At 38.4% G+C, this 26,147-nt stretch overlaps 1 protein-coding gene and 1 pseudogene across 2 annotated transcripts; one reads left to right on the top strand and one right to left on the bottom strand.

The window, feature by feature from the left end:
- Positions 1-542: 542 nt before the first annotated feature.
- On the bottom strand, positions 543-24,850 carry C1H3orf33 (chromosome 1 C3orf33 homolog). Of its 2 annotated transcripts, XM_042235270.2 has the most exons (6): positions 24,723-24,850; positions 24,272-24,377; positions 22,802-22,861; positions 19,419-19,566; positions 4,114-4,274; positions 543-1,609 (listed from the first exon to the last, which is right to left on the bottom strand). In XM_042235270.2, exons 3-6 carry the CDS (start codon positions 22,844-22,846, stop codon positions 1,208-1,210), a joined length of 756 nt encoding a protein of 251 aa, XP_042091204.1. In that variant the 5' UTR covers positions 22,847-22,861; positions 24,272-24,377; positions 24,723-24,850; the 3' UTR covers positions 543-1,207. The 2 variants fall into 2 exon arrangements, with proteins under 2 accessions (XP_042091204.1, XP_004003903.4); XM_004003854.6 differs by lacking the exon at positions 24,272-24,377.
- Positions 6,127-6,899, top strand: LOC105605211 (ubiquitin-conjugating enzyme E2 variant 1-like; annotated as a pseudogene).
- Positions 24,851-26,147: the final 1,297 nt, after the last annotated feature.

Genomic DNA, 26,147 nt, shown 5'->3' with positions numbered 1-26,147 from the left:
AAGGAACAGACCCAGGGACAAAACGGATTCTAAGTTGATAAGGAAGTTCCCCAAAACAAAGTCTTAGCTGCAGTAACTAAGTTAAGGTAAAGGTTATCTTGCCCTGCGCCTGCGCACTGTATAGTCACTAAATCATAGTGCTTGGCAACTTGCCCTGTAGATTGTTGTGCAAAGGATATAAAATAAAGCAGCTGTAAAAAGCGAGGAGTTAAAATACAAAGATTCAAACCACTCTGCAGTGTTGGTGTTTCCTTCCATCGCCAGCAGTATTACCTTGCACAATGAGAAATTGGGAGGCAAGAGAATTCAAGTCCTCGGGGTCTCGACAGTGTCAGAAGGCATCCTTGTTCTTTCCCATCTCTGTGCCGCCATCCTCAGCACATCTGTGCTTTTGTTCTCAGGATTGGCCCCCTCATCTAACAACAGGTGGAAAGAAGCCACTCTTTATTACTAGAAACGGTCTAAGTGAACTTCTCTTATGGCTCTGCCCCAAATTCACAAGCAATTAGAGAATAGTGGAGAAGAAAGAGCAGCCTCAGACATGCTGCCTAAAGAGTTCCTTTATTATAAGTAATCAAAGTTGATAAAACTGGCAAAATAAACAAATACTGTCTTTCAACAAAAGCTAAACATGGCTGCCCCAAATGACTAAAATAATACAACGGCCAATAGTTCCACTTTCTCTTCATATACCATCATTATATGTATACCTTCTTCAACCTGATAAAAAATTTTTTTGGACTCCGTTGGGTCATCATCGCTGCTCAGGCTTTTCTCTATGTGTAGTTTGTGGGATTCTCATTGTGGTAGCTTCTCCTGTTGTGGAGCACAGGCTCTCGGGCGCAGGGATTCAGCAGTTGTAGCTCCTGGGCTTTAGAGTACAGGCTCAGCAGTTGTGCTGGACAGGCTTAGTTGTCTTCTGCGTTGATAGGTGGATTCTTTACCACTGAGCCAGCAGGGAAGCCCAACCTGTAACTTCTATGGAGTATTTCATTCTTCTTAAAACCATACTATATTAATCACAATTTATTTACATTACTCTGATATTACATGTACAAAGAATCATCTCTTAAATAGTTAAATACCATTAGAATGCAACTTTGATCTTCTGGGGAAATTTCCCATTTCAACTCAATGAAAAATATCCATTATAATTACACGTTTTATTCTTTTTGGAGTAGGTCACCTCCAGACCTCTTGGAATATTTCATTCTTTTCTACGAAAGTGTATGCGACTCGTAAGTTCTCTGAACTTCAGTACTAAGGAGTGGTTATTCATGTTCTCTTTCCATGTTTCATAAGACCTTTTAAATCTGTCATAATAACTTTCTTTTTTCAAGTTGGAATCTGATCCATTTTTTTTCAAATAACTGTCTTTTTTCCATATTTCTCTCCAGGAGCCTTTCAGTTTTTCCAAATAACTCTCTTTTTCAGAGTCTTCCTTCCATATTCCTTCTCCTTTTTTTAAGGCTGTTAATTCAGCTTTAAGTAAATTTCTGTGAATTCTCCAATAGATTTTAGAATCATGACTTAACCCCTTAACAAGAACAGTTTTGCCAAGACCTCTTCTCAGGATTTCTTCATTCAGATTCACACTAAAAAATCTACCCTTGAATAAAAAATAACACAAATCAATTATTTAATAAAATTACTAATATACCCATAATACCTTATTTACTTCAAAATCAGTCAATCTGCAATTTGAGTCCTCCAGAGAAAAGCCAAAAATATAAATGATGGGACTTGCATGGTGGTACAAAGGTTAAGAATCCGTGCTTCCACTGCAGGGGGCATAGGTTTGATCCCTGGTTGGGATCAAACATACATATTTATGTATGTTATATGTATATATTTACACACATACACATACATATACATACATATGCAAAGGGGTCCTTAAGAGCTTAAAACAGCTAATGTTAAATCCAAGAATTTCATTACTAGATGAGACCTTTGCTCAAAGACAACTGACTCTTTTATAACACATAGCTCTCCACAGGCTCACTGGTCACCTAACTCGAAAGTGTGTAGAAGCGATAAAGTATGAAAAGAGATTTTTGATTTTTTGGTTGATGTTTGAATAGAGAATGGAGCACACACCAGTTAGGGAAAATGACAGGAAGCCACAGCAAAAGAAATTAACAAAACTAAAAAGTAGACAAATGCAAAATGGACCGAAGCGTCACAGAACTGTTAAATTATGTTCAGAATTTCAGTGTTTAGCAAGGCCTGGCATGTAAGAATGTTTTTAAAAGATGGCCCATAAAATAATGAACATAAAGATAGCCCTGGCCCTTGAATCTTCAAACTTCAAGAAATTTTAGTTATATCTCACTGCCCTGTGAAACCAGATAAATGGGAACTTTTTTTCCCTTTACTAATTTACAGTGTAAAAGAGATCCTGCTTAGCTGTTTCCACAGTCCCTCCGGGATTTTAATTTAACAAGATTAATTTTAACAGGTGTTAGTAATTTTATAGCTTCATTAGACAAGTAATTCACAGTTAAAATTTTTTAATGTGAAAACTAAAGGTTTAAAGTAGGAAACATTTTCTAAGATTATCTAAAAGAATAAAGGAAACTTTTGTTTCTTTAAATGCATAACTTTTGGTACATGATGATAAACAGCTAATAAGTACAGTTTTAAAGGGTATATCATATTTGTCTCAATCTTTTAAATTTAATGAGCTGAACCAAAATGAGAATAATTAAAATTCAACCTCACACTACAGAAAAGTTCAACAGGAGAAGTAAATACTGAAATATGCATAAAGTATAGTCTGGTATAAGGTAAAGACAGAAAAGGTTAAGTTCGGGCTCTGGAGCCCCAAGGAGCTGGACTTCAATACCAGCTCTTCCACTTGGTTACTCAGAGTCCCACCTTTATATGGGAATAAAATGATTCCATAGTGGGGTTTGAGGATAAATAATACATACTCCTCAATTTAAAAGAGAAGTTAATATTTGAATAAGGCCTTTGGGATCTTTTATATAATTTTGTATTATCAACTTAGTTAAATACAGATGCTTCAACCAATCAAGGTTGGATAATTCTTATTTTGAAAGAACTGAATATGACCTGGACATGCAAAAATTAATGGATTTTATTAGGTGTTCTATTAATTCAGAAAGCTTCTAATAATTAAAATGGTTACCATTCTAATCACTTTAATGTGAGATTATTATTTTTCTTCAGATTATTCTCACTTGTAGTATAATAAAGAACTTTAAAAGAAAAACTACCCTTAATGCTGTCATAATAATGTAAATTAAAAAAACAATTCTTAATTCTTTCATATTAACATTTCATTTTGCCATGTCCTTTTTTCAGTAATCATCCACCAAAAGGAATTTGGAGGAAGGCACATCGAAGAACTCAAGACAGTAACGGAGCAACAGCAATGAGGCTCTGTGGCATTCCCAGTTACAGGCTGGCTACGGCCAATCACAAAAGTAAGGAAATTCGGAAGCAATGACTGACTACTGATCATAAATAGTATTTTTTTTTTAAAGTAAATAGTACTTAAAGAGGTTCCATTTAAATATGTCCAGTAATATTAAATATGCTCAATGCTTTTAGAGTTCAAATACTTACACGTTAAGTCATACTTTTCTACAAGGTATTGGACCAGAATGAGCAATATTTACCTTCAGAAAACATTCTCACTCTTTGCAATCACCAGTTGACACCACACTCAACAAGTGGTTTATAACAAGTGTGATGTAATATACTTGTCCATAAATAAATATATAAGATACTCTTTAAATAAGCAATAGCCAGTCATTAATAATTTGAACTTTTTTACTTTTTCTTAATTTTCTGTTTTTCTGTAATAAACATATAAACATTTTCTATAATAAATTTTATACAAGAATGTATATATGAAACATGGTTTCTTACACATAATCACTAACAGTAGTAGTTACAAAAGACAAAAGAAAACCAGTTTCATTATATAATCAAAGTTCTAATTAATGATGTGTTTATATATTGGGCTACAGTCCATGGGGTCACAAAGAGATAGACACGACTGAATGACTAACACTTTCACTTTTCATTTATGCATAAATAATAAGAATAAAATATTGCTAGCTATTTCTTCACACTACTTACCTTATTCACTAAAAGGTAGCAAAAGAGTGCTGAATTCTCCTTTCCAAGAAGTTGGAACCATAGTACTTGGGAAGGTTTTAGCTCTTTTTGTAACCACACCTTCCCAGTTTCAGTAAGTTCTACTCCAGCCAACTTAATCAGCAAAACACCACATGGCTCTTCTAGAAAGGTTAGGTAGAAAAGAGTTTACCTTTAATACCACAATTGCAAAAGCAAATTCCAAAGTCATTTGTGCTCCAAAATACAACTGGATATGTTACTTATAAATACCCAGACTCTAGATGTAGATCTATTTATTGCTATAGTCAACTTGTCTTTTCAAACAATACAAGTAGGTAACAGATGGAATAATTAAAAAAACCAATTTCAGTAAGATCCAGAACAGGATGTGGGGTTTAATCAATTTACCTTAAAAAAAAAATCTTCCAGATTTATTTCTATGTACACATATACATAATGCTACAACTCATGTCATTCAATAATATAGGCTCCTCAGTTCAGTTCAGTCACTCAGTCGTGTCCGACTCTTTGCGACCCCATGGGCTGCAGCACGCCAGGCCTCCCTGTCCATCACCAACTCCCGGAGTTCACTCAGACTCATGTCCATCGACTCAGTGATGCCATCCAGCCATCTCATCCTCTGTCATCCCCTTCTCCTTCTGCCCCCAATCCCTCCCAGCATCACAGTCTTTTCCAATGAGTCAACTCTTCCCATGTGGTGGCCAAAGTACTGGAGTTTCAGCTTTAGCATCATTCCTTCCAAAGAACACCCAGGACCTGTCTCCTTTAGAATGGACTGATTGGATCTCCCTGCAGTCCAAGGGACTCTCAAGAGCCTTCTCCAACACCACAGTTCAAATACATCAATTCTTCGGCGCTCAGCCTTCCTAAAACTGTATAAACTGCTTTTTCACTTAATTTACTGAGGCTGTTTTCCCAACTCAATAAATATTAATATCAACATTATTTTTATACAGTTTATAAAACTGATTTCCAGATAGGATTTTATCAATTTATATTCCAAGTAATAAGGTCTATATAGTCAAAGCTATGGTTTTTCCAGTGGTCATGTATGGATGTGAGAGTTGGACCATAAAGAAGGCTGAGTGCTGAAGAACTGATACTTTCAAATTGTGGTGCTAGAGAAGAGTCTCTTGGATAGCAAGGAGATCAAACCAGTCAATCCTAAAGGAAATCAACCCTGAATATTCAATGGAAGGACTGATGCTGAAGCTGAAGCTCCAATATTTTGGCCACCTGATAAGAAAAGCTGACTCTGGAAAAGACCCTGATGTTGGGAAAGATTGAGGGCAACAGGAGAAGGGGATAGCAGAGGATGAGACGGTTAGATAGAAGCACTGACTCAATGAACATGAATTTGAGCAAATTCTGGGAGATAGTGGAGGACGGAAGAGCCTGACAGACTGAAGCCTGGACTTCAGGGGTCGCAAAGAGCCAGACATGACTGAACAACTGAACTGAACTGAACTGAGAGGAGCCTGGCGTACTACAGTACATTAGGGTCACAGAGTCAGACATGACTGAACAACAATTTAGCATTAAGAAAGTTTGTTTGGGCAAACTCTGGACAAAATTTTTACAAATTAAACTTTAATAATAGGATCTTATTTTAGAAAAAGTTTATAACTTTCCAAAAAGGGAAAATGGCTGGCAAAAAAAAAAAAGTTAATGCTTTTTTTTTAAAGAAATTATACATTTAACATATATTAAACTCTTATACAAGTATTGATAGTTGAAAGTATAAAATTTGTCCATTTAATTGCTAGGGAAAAAGTAACACTTGAGTTCAGAAAGATATCCTAGAAGTTTCTCATGATATTATTTGATGATAGAAAACCATTTTCTTTAAGGCTTGGGTTTCTTGAAACTTGTCCGAGAGTTTCAGTTAGAGAAGTTTCAAAAGGTGTAAGTAGGAGATTATGCCCTTAGAAAACTCTGTGATATAGCATATTCACAAATTAGACTAGGCAGAACACACATAATAAAGATTAGATGAAATCAAATCACTGGTACCTAATGAGTGAAGCAAGTCTAAAGATTCTGAGGCCTCTCTTCAGCTCTTTAATGCTACCATCAACATCAATTGTCTTTCAATAAAATATCCTCTAGTCTTTAAGACCAAATCTTTAGGACCAAAAACATGAATCTAATCAACACTATCAACCTTGATTATTAATGTCCTAATTCTTCACTTCAACAAAGGTCATGGGATTCCTTTAAAATTAGCAAAGTCCCCATTAAGCATTTAAAATATGATATGGTCGGAGCGACAGTGATGCAAGATGGCAGCCACCATGGGCTCAGACAATTTATGAAAACTGAATATACAGCCTTAAAATAGAATGTGGACCTAAATACCCAGAAGCATCCCCCCTTTGTAAGATTTGCAACAAAAATTAATATGAATGGAGTTAATAGTTCTAATGGAGTGGTGGACCTAAGAGCCATATCAGTGCTAGCAAAATGGCAGAACTGGTATAGCACCAAAGTTGTCCTGCAAGAGCTTCGGCACCTAATGATGTCTAAAGAAAATATGAAACTCCCTCAGCCACCTGAAGGACTGTGTTACAGCAATTAATCAAAAAGAAAAACCACAGGCCCTCCCCTGTCCCCATTCGATTTAAGCAGTCTTCATTTTCCACAGTAGTAAATTTTCTAGATTTGTCTTGTAGACCTCAAAGTACTGGAAAGAAAGGTCCCATTCAAAGGCAGTTTATCTTAAGATACTATAAATGATACTAATTTTTTTGTCCATTTGAAATATATAAGTTGTGCTATAACAAAAAAAAATACGATATGATCAATACCAAATTTATGTAAACATAAATTTTCCAGAAGCTAATCTACTGAATAGGGTAAGTCATATCCATCAAATATTTTTGCCCAAACAGTTGATGTTTCCTTGAAAAAGGAGAGGCTACTTTTAATATTTATGATTTCTAATTTTAGCTTTGTATGAATCCCTGTCTTTCCAGCTCTTAAATAAATCTTTTACATATATACTTTTAAAAAGCCTAATTCATACTGGATAGGATGACACAATGCAAAGGAGTATAAGGGTACAGCAAAACGGGCTCCAGTGGAGGAGCCCAACAGCACTCCATGAAAAGTGTACAGCTTGGGTTTTGCAGAATGAACAGAGAGAGGCACAGGGAGGAATAGGAAGTGAGCATGTCAAGTAATGGAAAGACCATGGGCACCTGGAGAAAACTGCAGACATAAGGTGAATACTGACGTACACCACCACTAAGGGCTTTGTTACATTTATGTTCTATCAGATGGGTAGGAAACTTCACAACTTAATATTCCTAAGGTTTTTAGAAAGATAGTACTTGATCCCAAAACAACTGATTCATCCCCTAGATTTATAGAATATTAAAAATCAGAAAGTTCCCTGGTGGTTTAGTGGCTAGGATTCTGCACTTTCATTATGGAAGCCTGGGTTCAGACTCTGGTCTGGGAATTCAGATTCCACAACCTCACAACAGAAATGATAAATGACTGAATAAATAAATATTATAATTGGATTCATGACCAGTGGACAATTGCATGAGATAGGTATATCACATATATCAAAAAGATTATTTTTTGCCATTAGGATAGGAGAAGCTTTGAAATAACATCACTAGACTGCAGGTTTTCTGACTACCGCAGGCTCACATCCATTGTTTGCAACTGCATACTGAAACTGCAGCAGAGGAGCAAGTGTTCAGTAACCATCTACTGAAGAAATGAAGTGTTCTAAGAGTTTCACTTCACAAAAATTTTCAGCTCTGTGTGTGTTTGCCTCATCATATACACCAAAGATAAGATCATGGAAGGCAAGGATATCACAGAATAGTCATGAGGAAGGAGTCTTGAAGTGTTATGATTCTCTTGTTTGATAGTGGTGGAAACCATTGGCTGAACTGGAAACAGAACACAAGCTCTCTACACCAAACACGTTCAACTACACCACACAGACTCTACTCTGATGTATTTATCTGAGCCGAACCATTTGGTTAGAATGGCCTCAATTTGGGGGGCCTGAATCTCAGCCCTCCTTACAACAAAATCTAAAGTCCATCTCTATCCTATAGACCAGGTAGTAAAAACAGTGAAAGGAACATAAGGAGCTTTCAATTAATAGCTATTCTTAAATGAACAAGATTATGCTCTAACATCTTATTATGTCATTCAAAATAGTGCTTGGAAAGCAACTTCTAGATTCTGTAACTGTTTTATAGGCAAACAGGTTTAACCAATGTAAATGCAAATTGATCTCTTTAACATGAACAATTTGGGGACTTCTCTGGTAAGAACCTGCCTTGCAATGCAGGGGACACAGGTTCGATCCCTGGTCAGGGAACTAAGATCCCACATGACTAAATGGGACAAACTAAGTCTGCATGCCTCAACTAGAGTCCACATGCTGCAACTAAGACTTGACGAGGCAAATAAATAAATATTTTTTAAATGAACAATTTATGTCAGTTACAAAAAGTATTAACACTATCATTCCATTTGTACTGGTTAGCATCTGTCGGTGTGTCTGTCTCTTTAATTTTTGAAACTCTATACACAAAGTTGTGGACTGGGTAGCAAAGAATCTATTTTCTATCTTTAGTTCCATCAACTGTTAGGGAGATGGCTGCATACATGGCCTTTAACTTCTATAGAAAATATTAAAATAAGTAGGGGAAGTAAGTTTCCTTTTAGCTTTAAAATTTTGATTGGACCAAGTTGATAAACATTACTATTTGATGTATATACTAATAATACATTAATAATATTATGTATATATAACAAAAACAAGACCAGGAGCTGACTGTGGCTCAGATCATGAACTCCTTATTACCAAATTCAGATTGAAATTGAAGAAAGCTGGGAAAACCGCTAGACCATTCAGGTAATGACCTAAGTCAAATCCCTTATGATTATTCAGTGGAAGTGAGAAATAGATTTAAGTGCCTAGATCTGATAGATACAGTGCCTGGTGAACAATGGAATGAGGTTCGTGACATTGTACAGGAGACAGGGATCAAGACCATCCCCATGGAAAAGAAATGCAAAAAAGCAAAATAGCTGTCTGGGGAAGTCTTACAAATAGCCGTGAAAAGAAGAGAAGCGAAAAGCCAAGGAGAAGAGGAAAGATATAAGCATCTGAATGCAGAGTTCCAAAGAATAGCAAGAAGAGATAAGAAAGCCTTCTTCAGTGATCAATGCAAAGAAATAGAGGAAAACAACAAAATGGGAAAGACTAGAGATCTCTTCAAAAAAATTAGAGATACCAAGGGAACATTTCATGTCAAAATGGGCTCGATAAACGACAGAAATGGTATGGACCTAACAGAAGCAGAAGATATTAAGAAGAGATGGCAAGAATACACAGAAGAACTGTACAAAAAGGATCTTCAGGACCCAGATAATCACAATGGTTTGATCACTCATCTAGAGCCAGACATCCTGGAATGTGAAGTCAAGTGGGCCTTAGAAAGCATCACTACGAACAAAGCTAATGGAGGTGATGGAATTCCAATAGAGCTATTTCAAATCCTGAAAGATGATGCTGTGAAAGTGGTGCACTCAATATGCCAGCAAATTTGGAAAACTCAGCAGTGGCCACAGCACTGGAAAAGGTCAGTTTGCATTCCAATCCCAAAGAAAGACAATGCCAAAGAATACTCAAACTACCGCACAATTGCACTCATCTCACATGCTAGTAAAGTAATGCTCAAAATTCTCCAAGCCAGGCTTCAGCAATATGTGAACCGTGAACTTCCTGATGTTCAAGCTGGTTTAGAAAAGGCAGAGGAACCAGAGATCAAATTGCCAACATCCGCTGGATCATGGAAAAAGCAAGAGAGTTCCAGAAAAAAAATCTATTTCTATGCTAAAGCCTTTGACTGTGTGGATCACAATAAACTGTGGAAAATTCTGAAAGAGATGGGAATACCAGACCACCTAACCTGCCTCTTGAGAAATCTGTATGCAGGTCAGGAAGCAACAGTTAGAACTGCACATGGAACAATAGACTGGTTCCAAATAGGGAAAGGAGTACGTCAAGGCTGTATATTGTCACCCTGCTTATTTAACTTCTATGCAGAGTACATCATGAGAAATGCTGGACTGGAAGAAACACAAGCTGGAATCAAGATTGCCGGGAGAAATATCAATAACCTCAGATATGCAGATGACACCACCCTTATGGCAGAAAGTGAAGAGGAACTAAAAAGCCTCTTGATGAAAGTAAAAGAGGAGAGTGTAAAAGTAGGCTTAAAGCTCAACATTCAGAAAACGAAGATCATGGCATCTGGTCCCATCACTCCATGGGAAATAGATGGGGAAACAGTGGAAACAGTGTCAGACTTTATTTTTGGAGGCTCCAAAATCACTGCAGATGGTGACTGCAGCCATGAAATTAAAAGACGCTTACTCCTTGGAAGAAAAGTTATGACCAACCTAGATAGCATATTCAAAAGCAGAGACATTACTTTGCCGACTAAGGTCTGTCTAGTTAAGGCTATGGTTTTTCCAGTAGTCATGTATGGATGTGAGATTTGGACTGTGGAGAAGGCTGAGCGCGGAAGAATTGATGCTTTTGAACTGTGGTGTTGGAGAAGACTCTTGAGAGTTCCTTGGACTGCAAGGAAATCCAACCAGTCCATTCTGAAGGAGACCAACCCTGGGATTTCTTTGGAAGGAATGATACTAAAGCTGAAACTCCAGTACTTTGGGCACCTCATGCAAAGAGTTGACTCACTGGAAAAGACTCTGACGCTGGGAGGGATTGGGGGCAGGAGGAGAAGGGGACGACAGAAGATGAGATGGCTGGATGGCATCACTGACTCGACGGATGCGAGTCTGAGTGAACTCTGGGAGTTGGTGATGGACAGGGAGGCCTGGCGTGCTGCGATTCATGGGGTCGCAAACAGTCGGACACGACTGAGCGACTGAACTGAACTGATAGCAATTAGAGTGCTGTGGCATTGCACATCTTTCAGGACAGATACCCAGTGAATACCAATCCTGGAGTTGTGCAATGTACTACCTGGACAATCACAAGTGATGGCCTTGCTGTCTAAGCAGTAAAAAATCATCACTATTTCCAACAGGAGAGATTTAAATTACTACTGCATTTTACAACAACTGAGAAGTATAAACCATGCTTAGAGCTGAAATGGCCAACAAATAAACATCCCAAGTAATCTTTCTTTAGGGAACAACAGTCATTCAAATTGTGTAAGTTCTGCTTGATTTGTTAAGAAATGAAATCAATCATGTCAGGTGTGCTTGACAGAAGAAAAAATAAATCTTATTCCTTTATAGCCATACATCAATTGAAGAGTGATATTCATTCATCTCAGGGTAAAGAAATAAGAACTTTCTTTGAAACATTAAAATAATATTAAGGAGATCTTTAAATATGACTCAGTTAAATCATTTGACAATTTTGCCAAGTCTCTGTTGGCTAAAAATTATTTTTCTAGGGACTGTGAATAATTAGATAAGAAAAGTTCCCTGCCCACTAGGGGCTCATAGTTCAATAGAAGGATATAAACCTAGATACATAATTACAGGAAAATGTGTTTTAGTACTGTAATTGCAGCATGTATAAATTGCTTGGGGCGTAGGAAAGAAAGAGGCCAGCTCTGCTTGGGAGTTAAGGAGAGCTTCACAAAGGAGCTGACGTTTGAGCCAGATCCTAAAGAATCCACAGACTGGGACTTCCCTGGTGGTCCAGTGGTTGAGACTCCATGCTTGCAACGGAGGGGTTATAGGTTCAATCCCTGGTTGAGGAACTAAGATGATACATGCCACATAGTAAAGAAAAAGAGAAAAACAAAAAGAATCCACAGACGCTCAGGCACTTGGAAAAGATCTATGCCCAGGGCACGAGAACGCATGGAAGCGGCAGGAAAGTCTGTGTGGCTGTGGTCTTTGCTGAGAAGCAGGGAGAAAAGGGAATTGCAGCAGCAAGCTCTGGACTCTGCCCAATTCTGCGACCTCTTTGGTGTCTCTCGTCCCCTTCTTCCCTCTGCTCCAGCCACATGAGCCTTCACGTGCCTTGTCAAAAGAGCCGGGCTCAGCCCCATGCATGTTCTTCCTAGCCAGCTCCTTCCCATTCTCCAGGCCTCTGATGAGGCCTTCTCTGACCACCATATATGTGGATTCCCTCTTCATGCAAGCTCCAGTAATGCTCATCCGACACCCTGATCCTTTTCTTCATAGCCCTTAGGACAATTTTTCATTGTTTTTGTTGCCCATTTTTTTGTTGTGGAGAATGTTTTCAGCATTAACCTAGATGTTTTATCATCAGTGCTGTATGGATGGAGAACTCTTGAGGCTATTGTAAGAATAAGACTGAAAGCCAGAGCCAGGAGGTTTAAATCCAAAACTTGAGAACACCAGAGAACTCCTGACTCCAGGGAACATTAATCGACAACAGCTCATCCAAAAGCCTCCATACGTACAGCCCAGATTACTGTACCCAGCAAGGATCTCATTCAAACATGAAGGAGAAATCAAAAGCTTTATAGACAAGCAAAAGCTCAAAGAATTCAGCACCACCAAACCAGCTCTTCAATAAATGCTAAAGGATCTTCTCTAGACAGGAAACAGAGTAAAGGTTTATAATCTCAAACCCAAAACAACAAAGTAAATGGCAATGGGATCATACTGATCAATAATTACCTTAAGTGTAATGGGTTGAGTGCCCCAACCAAAACACAAAGAGTGGCTGAATGGATACAAAAACAAATATATATGTATATATGTTGTCTATAAGAGACCCACCTCAAAACAAGGGACACATACAGACTGAAAGTGAAGGGCTGGAAAAGATATTTCACACAAATGGAAACCAAAAGAAAGCAGGAGTAGCAATACTCATATCAGATAAAATAGACTTTGAAATAAAGCCTGTGAAAAGAGACAAAGAAGGACACTACATAATAATCAAAGGGTCAATCCAAGAAGAAGATATAACAATTATAAAAATATATGCACCCAAAATAGGAGCACCACAGAATATAAGGCAAATGCTAACAAGTATGAAAGGTGAAATTAACAGTAACACAATACTAGTGGGAAACTTTAATACCCCACTCACACCTAAGGATAGATCAACTAAACAGAAAATTAGCAAGGAAACACAAACTTTAAATGATATAATGGACCAGTTAGACCTAATTGATATCTATAGGACAATTCACCCTAAAACAATGAATTTCACCTTTTCTCAAGTGCACACGGAACATTCTCCAGGATAGATCATGTCCAGGGCCATAAATCTAGCCTTGGTAAATTCAAAAAAGTTGAAATCATCTCAAGCATCTTTTCTGATCACGCAAAGGTCCATTTAGTCAAGGCTATGGCTTTTCCAGTGGTCATGTATGGATGTGAGAGTTGGACTGTAAAGAAAGCTGAGAGCCGAAGAATTGATGCTTTTGAACTGTGGTGTTGGAGAAGACTCTTGAGAGTCCTTTGGACTGCAAGGAAATCCAGCCAGTCCATTCTAAAGGAGATCAGTCCTGGGTGTTCTTTGGAAAGACTGATGCTAAAGCTGAAACTCCAGTACTTTGGCCACCTCATGCGAAGAGTTGACTCATTGGAAAAGGCTCTGATGCTGGGAGGGATTGCGGGCAGGAGGAGAAGGAGATGACAGAGGATGAGATGGCTGGATGGCATCACCAACCCAATGGACGTGAGTTTGGGTGAAATCCGGGAGTTGGTGATGGACAGGGAGGCCTGGCGTGCTGCGATTCATGGGGTTGCAAAGAGTCGGACATGACTGAGCGACTGAACTGAACTGAACAGGAAAAAAACTATTAAAAATACAAACATATGGAGGCTAAACAACACATTTCTGAATAACCAACAAATCATAGAAGAAATCAAAAAACAAATCAAAATATGCATAGAAATGAACAAAAATGAAAACACAACAACCCAAAACCTATGGGATTCAGTAAAAGCAGTGCTAAGGTGAAGGTTCATAGCAATACAAGCCTACCTCAAGAAATAGGAGAAAAATCAAATAAATAACCTAACTCTACACCTAAAGCAACTAGAAAAAGAAGAAATGAAGCACTCCAGGGTTAGGGGAAGGAAAGAAATCATAAAAATTAGGGGAGAAATAAATGCAAAATAAACAAAGGAGACCATAGCCAAAATCAACAAAGCTAAAAGCTGGTTCTTTGCGAAGATGAATAAAATAGACAAACCATTAGACAGACTAAATAAATTTAAATTAAAAATAAATAAATAAATAAAGGGAGAATAATCAAATCAACAAACTTAGAAATGAAAATGGAGAAATCACAACAGACAACACAGAAATACAAAGGATCATAAGAGACTACTATCAGCAACTATATGCCAATAAAATGGACAACTTGGAAGAAAAGGACAAATTCTTAGAAAAGTATAACTTTCCAAAACTGAACCAGGAAGAAATAGAAAATCTTAACAGACCCAACACAGGCACAGAAATCGAAACTGTAATCAGAAATCTTCCAACAAACAAAAGCCCAGGACCAGATGGCTTCACAGCTGAATTCTACCGAAAATTTAGAGAAGAGCTAACACCTATCCTACTCAAACTCTTGCAGAAAATTGCAGAGGAAGGTAAACTTCCAAACTCATTCTATAAGGCCACCATCACCCTAATACCAAAACCAGACAAAGAAGCCACAAAAAAAAGAAAACTACAGGCCAATATAACTGATGAACATAGATGCAAAAATCCTTAGGAAAATTCTAGCAAAAACAATCCAACAACATATTAAAAAGTCCATACATCATAACCAAGTGGGCTTTATCCCAGGGATGCAAGGATTCTTCAATATTAGCAAATCAATGTGATACACCACATTAACAAATTGAAAGATAAAAACCATATGACTATCTCAATAGATATAGAGAAAGCCTTTGACAAAATTCAACATCCATTTATGATAAAAACCCTCCAGAAAGCAGGCATAGAAGGAACATACCTTAACATAATAAAAGCCATATATAATAAACCCACAGCAAACACTATCCTCAATGGCAACAAATTGAAAGCATTTCCCCTAAAGTCAGGAACAAGACAAGGATGCCCACTCTCACCACTACTATTCAACATAGTTTTGGAAGTTTTAGCCACAGCAATCAGAGAAGAAAAGAAATAAAAGGAATCCAGATTGGAAAATAAGAAGTAAAACACTCACTGTTTGCAGATGACATGATCTTCTACATAGAAAACCCTAAAGACTCCACCAGAAAATTACTAGAGCTAATCATTGAATATAGTAAAGTTGCAGGATATAAAATTAACACACAGAAATCCCTTGCATTCCTATACACTAACAATGAGAAAACAGAATGAGAAATTAAGGAAACAATTCCATTCACCATTGCAATGAAAAGAATAAAATACTTAGGAATAAATCTACCTAAAGACACAAAAGACCTATATATAGAAAAATATAAAACAATGCTGAAAGAAACCAAAGATGATACATATAGATGGAGAAATATACCATGTTCATGGATCACAAGAATCAATATACTGAAAATTAGTATACTACCCAAAGCAATCTATAGATTCAGTGCAATCCCTATCAAGCTACCAAAAGTGTTTTTCAGAGAACTAAAACAAATAATTTCACAATTTGTATGGAAATACAAAAAACCTCGAATAGCCAAAGCAATCTTGAGAAAGAAGAATGGAACTGGAGGAATCAACCTGGTTGACTTCAGGCTACCCTACAAAGCTACAGTCATCAAGACAGTATGGTACTGGCACAAAGACAGAAACATGGATCAATGGAACAAAATAGAAAGCCCAGAGATAAATACATGCACCTATGGAGAAATGCAATGCCAAAGAATGCTCAAACTGCCGCACAATTGCACTCATCTCACACGCTAGTAAAGTAATGCTCAAAATTCTCCAAGCCAGGCTTCAGCCATATGTGAACCGTGAACTTCCCGATGTTCAAGCTGGTTTTAGAAAAGGCAGAGGAACCAGAGATCAAACTGCCAACATCCACTGCATCATGGAAAAAGCAAGAGAGTTCCAGAAAAAATATCTATTTCTGCTTTTTTGACTATTCCAAAGCCTTTGACTGTGTGGATCACAATAAACTGTGGAAAATTCTAAGAGAGATTGGAATATCAGACCACCTGACTTGCCTCTTAAGAAACCTATATGCAGGTCAGGAAGAAGCAGTTAGAACTGGACATGGAACAACAGACTGGTTCCAAATAGGGAAAGGAGTACATCAAGGCTGTATATTGTCACCGTGCTTATTTAACTTCTATGCAGAGTACATGATGAGAAACTCTGGACTGGAAGAAACACAAGCTGGAGTCAAGATTGCCGGGAGAAATATCAATAACCTCAGATATGCAGATGACACCACCCTTATGGCAGAAAGTGAAGAGGAACTAAAAAGCCTCTTGATGAAAGTGAAAGAGGAGAGTGAAAAAGTTGGCTTAAAGCTCAACATTCAGAAAACAAAGATCATGGCATCTGGTCCCATCACTTCATGGGAAATAGATGGGGAAACAGTGGAAACAGTGTCAGACTTTATTTTTGGAGGCTCCAAAATCACTGCAGATGGTGATTGCAGCCATGAAACTAAAAGACACTTACTCCTTGGAAGAAAAGTTATGACCAACCTAGATAGTATATTCAGAAGCAGAGACATTACTTTGCCGACTAAGGACCGTCTAGTCAAGGCTATGGTTTTTCCTGTGGTCATGTATGGATTGAGATTTGGACTGTGAAGAAGGCTGAGAGCTGAAGAATTGATGCTTTTGAACTGTGGTGTTGGAGAAGACTCTTGAGAGTCCCTTGGACTGCAAGGAGATCCAACCAGTCCATTCTGAAGGAGACCAACCCTGGGATTTCTTTGGAAGGGATGATGCTAAAGCTGAAACTCCAGTACTTTGGCCACCTCATGCAAAGAGTTAACTCATTGGAAAAGACTCCTGATGCTGGGAGGGATTGGGGGCAGGAGGAGAAGGGGATGACAGAGGATGAGATGGCTGGATGGCATCACTGACTCGACGGATGCGAGTCTGAGTGAACTCTGGGAGTTGGTGATGGACAGGGAGGCCTGGGGTGCTGCGATTCATGGGGTCACAAAGAGTCGGACACGACTGAGCGAATGAACTGAACTGATGGACACCTTATCTTTGACAAAAAAGGCAAGAATATACAATGGAGAAAAGACAATCTCTTTAACAAGTTGTGCTGGGAAAACTGGTCAGCCACTGGTAAAAGAATGAAACTAGAACACTTTCTAACACCATACACAAAAATAAACTCAAAATGGATTAAAGATCTAAATGTAAGACCAGAAACTATAAAACTCCTAGAGGAAAACATAGGCAAAACACTCTCCAACATAAATCACAGCAGGATCCTCCCACCTCCCAGAGTAATGGAAATAAAAGCAAAAACAAACAAAATGGACTTAATTAAACTTAAAAGCTTTTGCACAATGAAGGAAACCATATGCAAGGCTTAAAGACAGACTTCAGAATGGGAGAAAATAATAACAAATGAAGCAACTGACAAAGAATTAACCTCAAAAATATACAAGCAACTCCTGCAGTTCAATTCCAGAAAAATAACTGACTTTATCAAAAAATGGGCCAAAGAACTAAACAGACATTTCTCCAAAGACATACAGATGGCTAACAAACACATGAAAAAATGCTCAACATCACTCATTATCAGAGAAATGCAAATCAAAACCACAACGAGGCGCCATCTCACACTGGTCAGGATGGCTGCTATCAAAGTCTACAAACAATAAATGCTGGAGAGGGTGTGGAGAAAAGGAACCCTCTTATACTGTTGGTAGGAATGAAAATTAGTACAGCCACTATGGAGAACAGTGTGGAGATTCCTTAAAACACTGGAAATAGAACTGTCATACGACCCAGCAATCCCACTGCTGGGCATACACACCAAGGAAACCAGAACTGAAAGAAACACGTGTACCCCAATGTTCACTGCAGCACTGTTTACAATAGCCAGGACATGGAAGCAACCTAGATGTCCATCAGCGGATGAATGGATAAGAAAGCTGTGGTAAATATACACAATGGAATATTCAGTTCAGTCCAGTTGCTCAGTTTTGTCCGACTCTTTGCGACCCCATGAACTGTAGCACGCCAGGCCTCCCTATCCATCACCAACTCCCGGAATCCACCCAAACCCAAGTTCATTGTGTCAGTGATGCCATCCAACCATCTCATCCTCTGTTGATCCCTTCTCCTCCTGCCCTCAATCTTTCCCAGCATCAGGGTCTTTTCAAATAAGTCAGCTCTCCATATCAGGTGGCCAAAGTATTGGAGTTTCAGCTTCAATATCAGTCCCTCCAATGAACACCCAGGACTGATTGGGTGTTGGATGGACTGGTTGGATCTCCTTGCAGTCCAAGGGACTCTCAAGAGTCTTCTCCAACACCACAGTTAAAAAGCGTCAATTCTTTGGCGCTCAGCTTTCTTTATAGTCCAACTCTCATGTCCATAATGACTACTGGAAAAACCATAGCCTTGACTAGATGGACCTTTGTTGGCAAAGTAATGTCTCTGCTCTTTAATATGCTGTCTAGGTTGGTCATAACTTTCCTTCCAAGGAGCAAGCGTCTTTTAATTTCATGGAATATTACCCAGCTATTAAAAAGAATGTATTTGAATCAGTTCTGATGAGGTGGATGAAACTGGAGCCTATGATACAGAGCGAAGTAAGTCAGAAAGAAAAACACCAATATACCAGTTCAATACTGTATTGAATACTGTATTGAATTTAGAAAGATGGTAACAATGACACTATATGTGAAATAGTAAAAGAGACACAGATGTACAGAACAGACTTTTAGAATCTGTGGGAATAAGCAAGGGTATGATGATTTGAGAGAATAGCATTGAAACAAATATATTATCATATGTGAAACAGATCGCCAGTCCAAGTCCAATGCATGAGACAGGGTGCTCAGGGCTGGTGCACTGGGATGACCCTGAGGGATGGGATGAGGAGGGAGGTTCAGGATGGGGAACACATGTACACCCATGGCTGATTCATGTGAATATATGGCAAAAACCACTACAACATTTTAAAGTAATTAGCCTCCCATTAAAATAAATAAATAATTGTTTGTTTGTGTAAGTCAAGAGTTTAGACTTTCATAGACAACGGAGAATTATTAAAAATTAAAATGACACTTTTTTGCTATTTTAAAAATCACTTCCAATAAAGGAACTTTAGTTATTTAGTGCTATTATTTTTGTGCCTTACTTACTTCTCCATGAAGATATAACAGGTAAAGTAATGGGAATATGTTCAATCTCTAAACCATTCTCAGTTATTCGGTGCAGTCGTCCTCGTAGTTTAACATTCTTTCTTATAAATTCTACTGGAATATCTGAAGAACATGTGAATTTTGATGTCTGTTGATTTACAAGGAGAAAAGTATAACATTTTATTACTATTTTTATTTTAAAATTAAGCATGTTGTATTCTCTAAACATTTCAAAGAAGACATAATAACCACTGAACATTTTTAATTTGGTTCTTAATTTTATACTAATATTTTTAAAAGACTTAACAGAAGTGTTTATAAGCACATTATTTAGAAACCTTTAGTCATTGTTTTACTGTTTGAGACTACTATATGCTAAGTCACTTTAGTCGTGTCCGACTCTGTGCAACCCTATAGATGGCAGCCCACCAGGCTCCCCCGTCCCTGGGATCCTCCAGGCAAGAACACTGGAGTGGGTTGCCATTTCCTTCTCCAATGCATGAAAGGGAAAAGTGAAAGTGAAGTCGCTCAGTCGTGTCCGACCCTCAGTGACCCCATGGACTGCAGCCTACCAGGCTCCTCCATCCATGGGATTTTCAAGAGTACTGGAGTGGGGTGCCATTGTGACTACTATATAGAGAACGTTAAACAAATTCCTCACTTTTAAAAAAGCTTACATCCTTAAAATGTGACACAATTTATCAAGAAGCAGTGAGTATAGAGCTGTGTCTGGCACTACAAAATTTGGTTAAATTTACTATCTTACTGGTTAAATTACTATCTCATTCTATAAATGTACTATTTATTCATACTGTTACTCTGGCAGATGGAGAAGGAAATGGCAACCCACTCCAGTATTCTTGCCTGGGAAATGCCACAGATACAGGAGCCTTGCAGGCTACAGTCCATGGGGTCACAAACAGTTGGACACAATTTAGCAACTAAAGAGCAACAGCAGCAACTGCTGAGAGAACCTAGCCAAAATTGAGGCAATTTAAGTTAGACTAATAATCAACAAGTTTTTTTCCCTTATTTTTCAATCTCATAGGAGAAAAACACCCCTCCAAAAAGGCCAACATTAGGAATTTATTTAAATAACTAACACCTTGGAGTTACTCAACATTTTATACCTGTGTCTTTCATATTAACAGTACTATAGAAACAAGCTTAATTCATAAGCATGGCTGGGTGAGAGCCTCATAACAGGCAAAAGGATAAATTAGTAACCAACTTCCTAAGACAGTAAATTTGGTCTAAACATTAAAAAAATTTTTTTCCAAATAAGAAAAACATTATAGCAGACAAATACAGAATGTGGAACATTAATAATGGGTAAATGACTTGGTTATTCTAAAAAATAAATGGCTTATGGGGGAAAAAAAAGGGAATGGGGGTATAGACTGTTATAAAATAAATGAGACAGGTATACAAACAAATACAATATATGGACCACTCGAATCCTGCTATAAACAGATCACCTATTTTTTTTAAAAAAAGGACACCATTGAGACAATCAAAGAATTCTTAATATTGTCTGGATATTAGATGATGCTAAGAGGTTATTAATTATGTTATATGTGATAATGTTCTAGGACAGACAGACACTGTCAGTCTCCTGATGTAGTATAACAGGAAGCAGCATACTCCATCACCTTCTTGTTCACACTAAATCTACGGAGGAAACACAAATCCAGGCTGTGGGAGATTCTCTAAGACTAATGCGGCCTCTTCAAAATCACAGTGTCATGAGAGACGAAAATTAAAGTGGGCGTAAAAGTCTAGATTGAAGAAGACCAACGAGACATAACAACTAAATGTTCAGGAGATAAATATGAATGTTAACTGGGTTTCAGAAATTACTACAAAAATGTTAAATTTATTAGATGTAAAAATATTAATGTGATTATGGAGGAACGTATTCCTGCTCTTAGCAAGTACATGACAAAGTCTATGGGACTAGTTATAAAATAAGTGAGTCACAGGTAGGAAGCGTGCAGCATGGGGAATACAGTCAGTAATTATGCAGAATCTCTGTAGAGTGACAGACTTGTGATCATTTTGAAATGTATACAAACATCAAATCACTATGTTGTGTAACAAGAAGTAACACAGTGTTATAGGTCAATTTTACTTCAAAAACAAACTCATAAAAAAACAGATCAGATGTGCAGTTATGAGAGGTAGGAGATGGAAGGAAGGAGAACTTGGAAGGTACAAACTTCCAGTCATAAGATAAATAAATACTAGGGGTGTAATGTACAACATGAGTAATATAATTAACAATTATTGGAGAAGGAAATGGCAACCCACTCCAGTATTCTTACCTAGAGAATCCCAGGGATGGGGGAGCCTGGTGGGCTGCCGTCTATGGGGTCGCACAGAGTCGGACACGACTGAAGCGACTTAGCAGCAGCAGCAGCAATGTACAACATGAGTAATATAACTAACAATACTGTATGTTATACATAAAAGTTGTTATACATGAAAGTAAATCCTAAGAGTTCTCATCACAAGGAAAAAAATTGTTTTCTATTAATTTAGTTTTGTATCTATATGAGATGATGGATGTTCATTGAACTTACTGTGGTAATCATTTCCTGAGGTATGTAAGTCAAATCATTATACTGGACACATTAAGCCTAGGCAGCGCTGTAGGACAATTACATTTCAGCTTTAAAAAAGTGAGTTCAAGGTATTAAAAAAAAAAGAAGAAGAAGGAAAAAAAGACAAAAGTTCTAAAATTGGAGTCTGGGTGTAAAGGCAACAGTTGTAAAAAATGTAGTGTGAAAAAAAAATGTAGTGTGGTAACAAAGTGTAGTCGATGATAATACAAAACAATACAGAGATAAGTATAGGCAATGAATATGTACAGAAGCAATATATCTATTCCAGTTCATAAGATGACACTGAAATGACATCCTATGACAACAATCAGGTATATTAAAAAGTACTTGTAAATCCTGAATTATCAAATAAATTTCCAAAATGTCTGTTATTAAAATACTTTTGAAAGTGCAAAACTAAATAAGCATAAATTATTTAGTTCAAAGGGACATAATTCAATTTCAATTTAAACCTAAAACCACTACAGAAAACATTTTTGAGATATTCTTCAACATCTGAAATGCAAATTTAATGATTATTTATTTCAAGCATGAAGAAAAGTCATTAAGGAAAGACAGGTTGTGCAATTCTTTCCATAAAACCCTGTGGATGTGTTACTTTTAAACCAACATCTTAAAGTACGTTCACTGTTCTAAAATGTTATTTAAAAGCTTCTAATATGAACAACAAAATGACACCCATGTTGAGGTAAAAATCATCTGAAGTGAGAGAAATTAACCGTCTAGTGCTTATCATAATGTCTTAATTGTTTAACTTACCAGTCGAACACTTCTTAGAAGTAACATTATTCCAGCTACGGCCATTACAGTGCTGATGTTCTTTAGAAAGAGATTTTATGATTAATTCTAATTATTATTCACAATACTGAAAGCACTCAGTAGAAGGCAGGAAAAAAAGTCATCCCTTATACCTAAGTTCTCAAATGAGGCATATCCTTCAACTAAAGGCCCACTTCTTCCAAAAAAACCAACTGCCCACCAGCTCATTAATCTTCTCCTTTTTCTCCCAGACAATCCGGTACACACAGTAATTATATATATAATACTGTACGGTTTTCTATTGATTGTATTGCTTTAACCATGAGTCCCTTGAATGAATCAGTCTAATATTAATGCTTTTTGTGCAAGGCCCATAGGAACGACATAACCCAAAGTCTGCAGGTAGAATTAAAGTATTTAGTAGAAAACATTATTACCGAAACCATAAAACACAGCACTTGGGAAACAGATGTGGCAAACACTCAGGGAAATCATAGCAATGTTTTTAAAGTGTTTCATTTAAACTGAAATTGATCTGAAGGAGTTTAATTAATAAGGATCCTGCAACTCCCTCACCAACAGTGGTAATTTAACGTGTTTTCCTTCAATAAATACAACTAAGCATGTAAGAAATGAAAATATATACGAGTATATTCTGTTATTGGATTATTTGGAATAAAACATCCATGCACTAACTTAAATACTGTTTCCTCTCCCAATCCTGATGAGGTTATTTTTTTATTTGAAATTAACCAATGCATCTCTTCCTGCTTAATTGGAAGAACCAAGGCCTTGTCAATTAACATCCGTGTTTCTGTGTACACATACATACACATATATGTATACAATTCATTAATGTTAAACATATTTATGTAGCACTAAGTGGCAGGCACTGTTCTCAGGACTGAGCTGCAGGTGAGTGAGCTGCAGTCTCAGCATTGAGCTGCAGTGCTGGTGAGTGAAAATAGACATGGTCCTGGCACTTTGGCTGCAAAGTATTTGCAAACCTAATGAGCCTACTCAACTTCCCAGCAGAATTCTTCTATCTGAAAACATTCTCTTCACTTGGCTTCTAGCACACTTGGTTTTCCTGATATTGCTCTTCCCCTCTGTTCCCTCCGAGTCTTTGCTGATCACCTTTTCACTCTCCAAATTCTAAGCGTTAGAGAGGCCCTCAGGTCTCAGTCCTAGAGCTTTTTCAGGAGCTTTTCTGACTCGCTCGAAAACGTCATCCAAGCTTTGAATACTAGAAGTTTTCTATAATAATACTTAAATACTATAAGGTTTATTTACACTTTAAATACTTAAGGTATTATGCAGCCCACTCCCAGATTCCCGTTCTGATCTCCCTTTAAGACACGTCTCCTGTATCCAGTTGCCTAGAACACCTAAGCTACGTTGGGAAGTCTAATGACCACCTTCAAGTTCACACATCTCCATTAGAAGTCTAATAGGCATCTTCAATTTCACCTTGCAAAAAGCTCTGTAGATCTCCCCAACAAATCATTTATCCTAACTCCTCCATTTCAGCAATTTCCACACCATCCACGAAGCAGGCAGCCCCTTTGATTCTTTGCTACAAAGAAGGAAATCACCACCAGGGCTTAGTCACAATCTTCTCTCCCCTGGTCGCCTGCGATGCCCCTCCTTTTTCAAACTGCCCGCCCCGCCCCAACTGCTCCAATGGCCCCGCGGGCGCCCCGCGCTGGGCGGCAGCTTCCCCTCGGAGGCATGCCAGGGCTCAGCACAGTCAAGGCAGTGATGGGGCCGAGGCAGCGCCGCCAGGCCGCGCGCCCCCGCCGCCCCGCACACACTGCCCCGACCCGGCGGCCCTCCGCCGCTGCCCGGGCCTCCCTCAGGACGCGTCTCCTTCAGCCTGGCGCTGCGCGGCCCGCGCCCACCACCGCCCGGCCCGCAGTACCCGGACGAGGCGCAGGTGGTCGTCGGCCCACTGCGAGATCCGCGCCACCACGTTGGGCGCTGCTCCGTCCCGGTTGGGCGGCGGTGTGGCCGCGGCCGCGGGCTGCCCCGCCATGTTCCGGGCCTCCCGAGAGCGGGCGCCGCCTCCTTGACCGGACGACAGGGGGCGCCGCTCTCCGCGGGCGGACGGACGGCAGGATCCAAGCTCCTGCGGCTAGAGGGGGCGCCGCGCGAGCGGACCTTCGGATCGGGTTCTCAGCAACCAAGAAGTGGCCGGGGGCGGTCCTCCCGACCCGTTAGGAGAAGTCTTTACAGAGATCCTCCAGTATTTACACGAGGTTTTCCCACAGCGCAAGAGATCTCTGTCGTTAGGGGATGCGAGCTGCAGGATTACAGGGCATGCTGATGGAAGATGATCAGTTCAACTCCCTTAACTCAGAGCAGTGTAGGTAGCAAGAAAGAAAATTGAAGTAGACCATTCTTACACCTGCTCCCGAACATATTAAAATGTGTATTCCTTATATTTGAATTATGTTTTCAAGTTGTCACAGTTGCTTCCTAAGCGAAATATCAGATGCTCTAAATCTATGATTAAATGTAGGGAGCTGACCTACTAAACTTACTGTGGTAATCGTTTTGCAATATAGTATGAATATATTAAAGCATTACAGTGTACACTTACAACTAAGAAATGCCGTGTCAATTATATATCCGTAAAAAATCAGTACAGTTAATGTATTTTACAAATACAAAAAGTCACAGGACAGTGCAAATTATATTTGTGTAAAAAAGTTGTGTCTGAGCCATGAAAAGTTGTGCAAGAAATCTGTAACAGGGATGGCCTCTGGGTGGAGGGATTGTGGGAATGGGAGGGAGGTTTCACTATCTACCAGCTCTAACAGCACATTTTGCAATGACAGAAATGTTCTGTATCGCACTACCCAGTTTCATAAATAGCCACATGTGGCTATTGTGTGCTTGAGATGTAGCTAGTGTAACAGGGGAACTGAATTTTTAATTTTATTAATTTTAATTTGTTTAAATGGTCACAACTAGCTAGTGGCTACCATATTGGACAGGTTTTTTTTTAATTTATGCATATATATCATTAACTAGAGTATTCCCTAATAACATATATTATAAGGATTGCCTGCAAGGAATATATTGTCTGAATACTGTAGCCAATAGTAAATACAATGGCTAACACTTAGATCTTGCTTACTATGTGCCAGGCCCTGTCCTAAATACTTTATTTCATATATTAACTCTTTTGATCCTCATAGCAACTTTTTGAGACAGGCACTATTATTAACCCCAGTTTTAAAGAGGAAGTACTTAGAAAGTGTTAAGCCAGCAGCCAAGGTCACCAAGCCAAGAAGTGGTGAGCTGAGCTGTAGTGCTGGGATTCAACTCAGCCAGCTAGCTC

Source organism: Ovis aries, chromosome 1 (assembly GCF_016772045.2).
Source record: "Ovis aries strain OAR_USU_Benz2616 breed Rambouillet chromosome 1, ARS-UI_Ramb_v3.0, whole genome shotgun sequence".
Lineage (NCBI taxonomy): Eukaryota > Metazoa > Chordata > Mammalia > Artiodactyla > Bovidae > Ovis > Ovis aries.
Note: the sequence above shows the minus strand (reverse complement) of the source record. Positions and strands in the feature narration are given on the sequence as shown.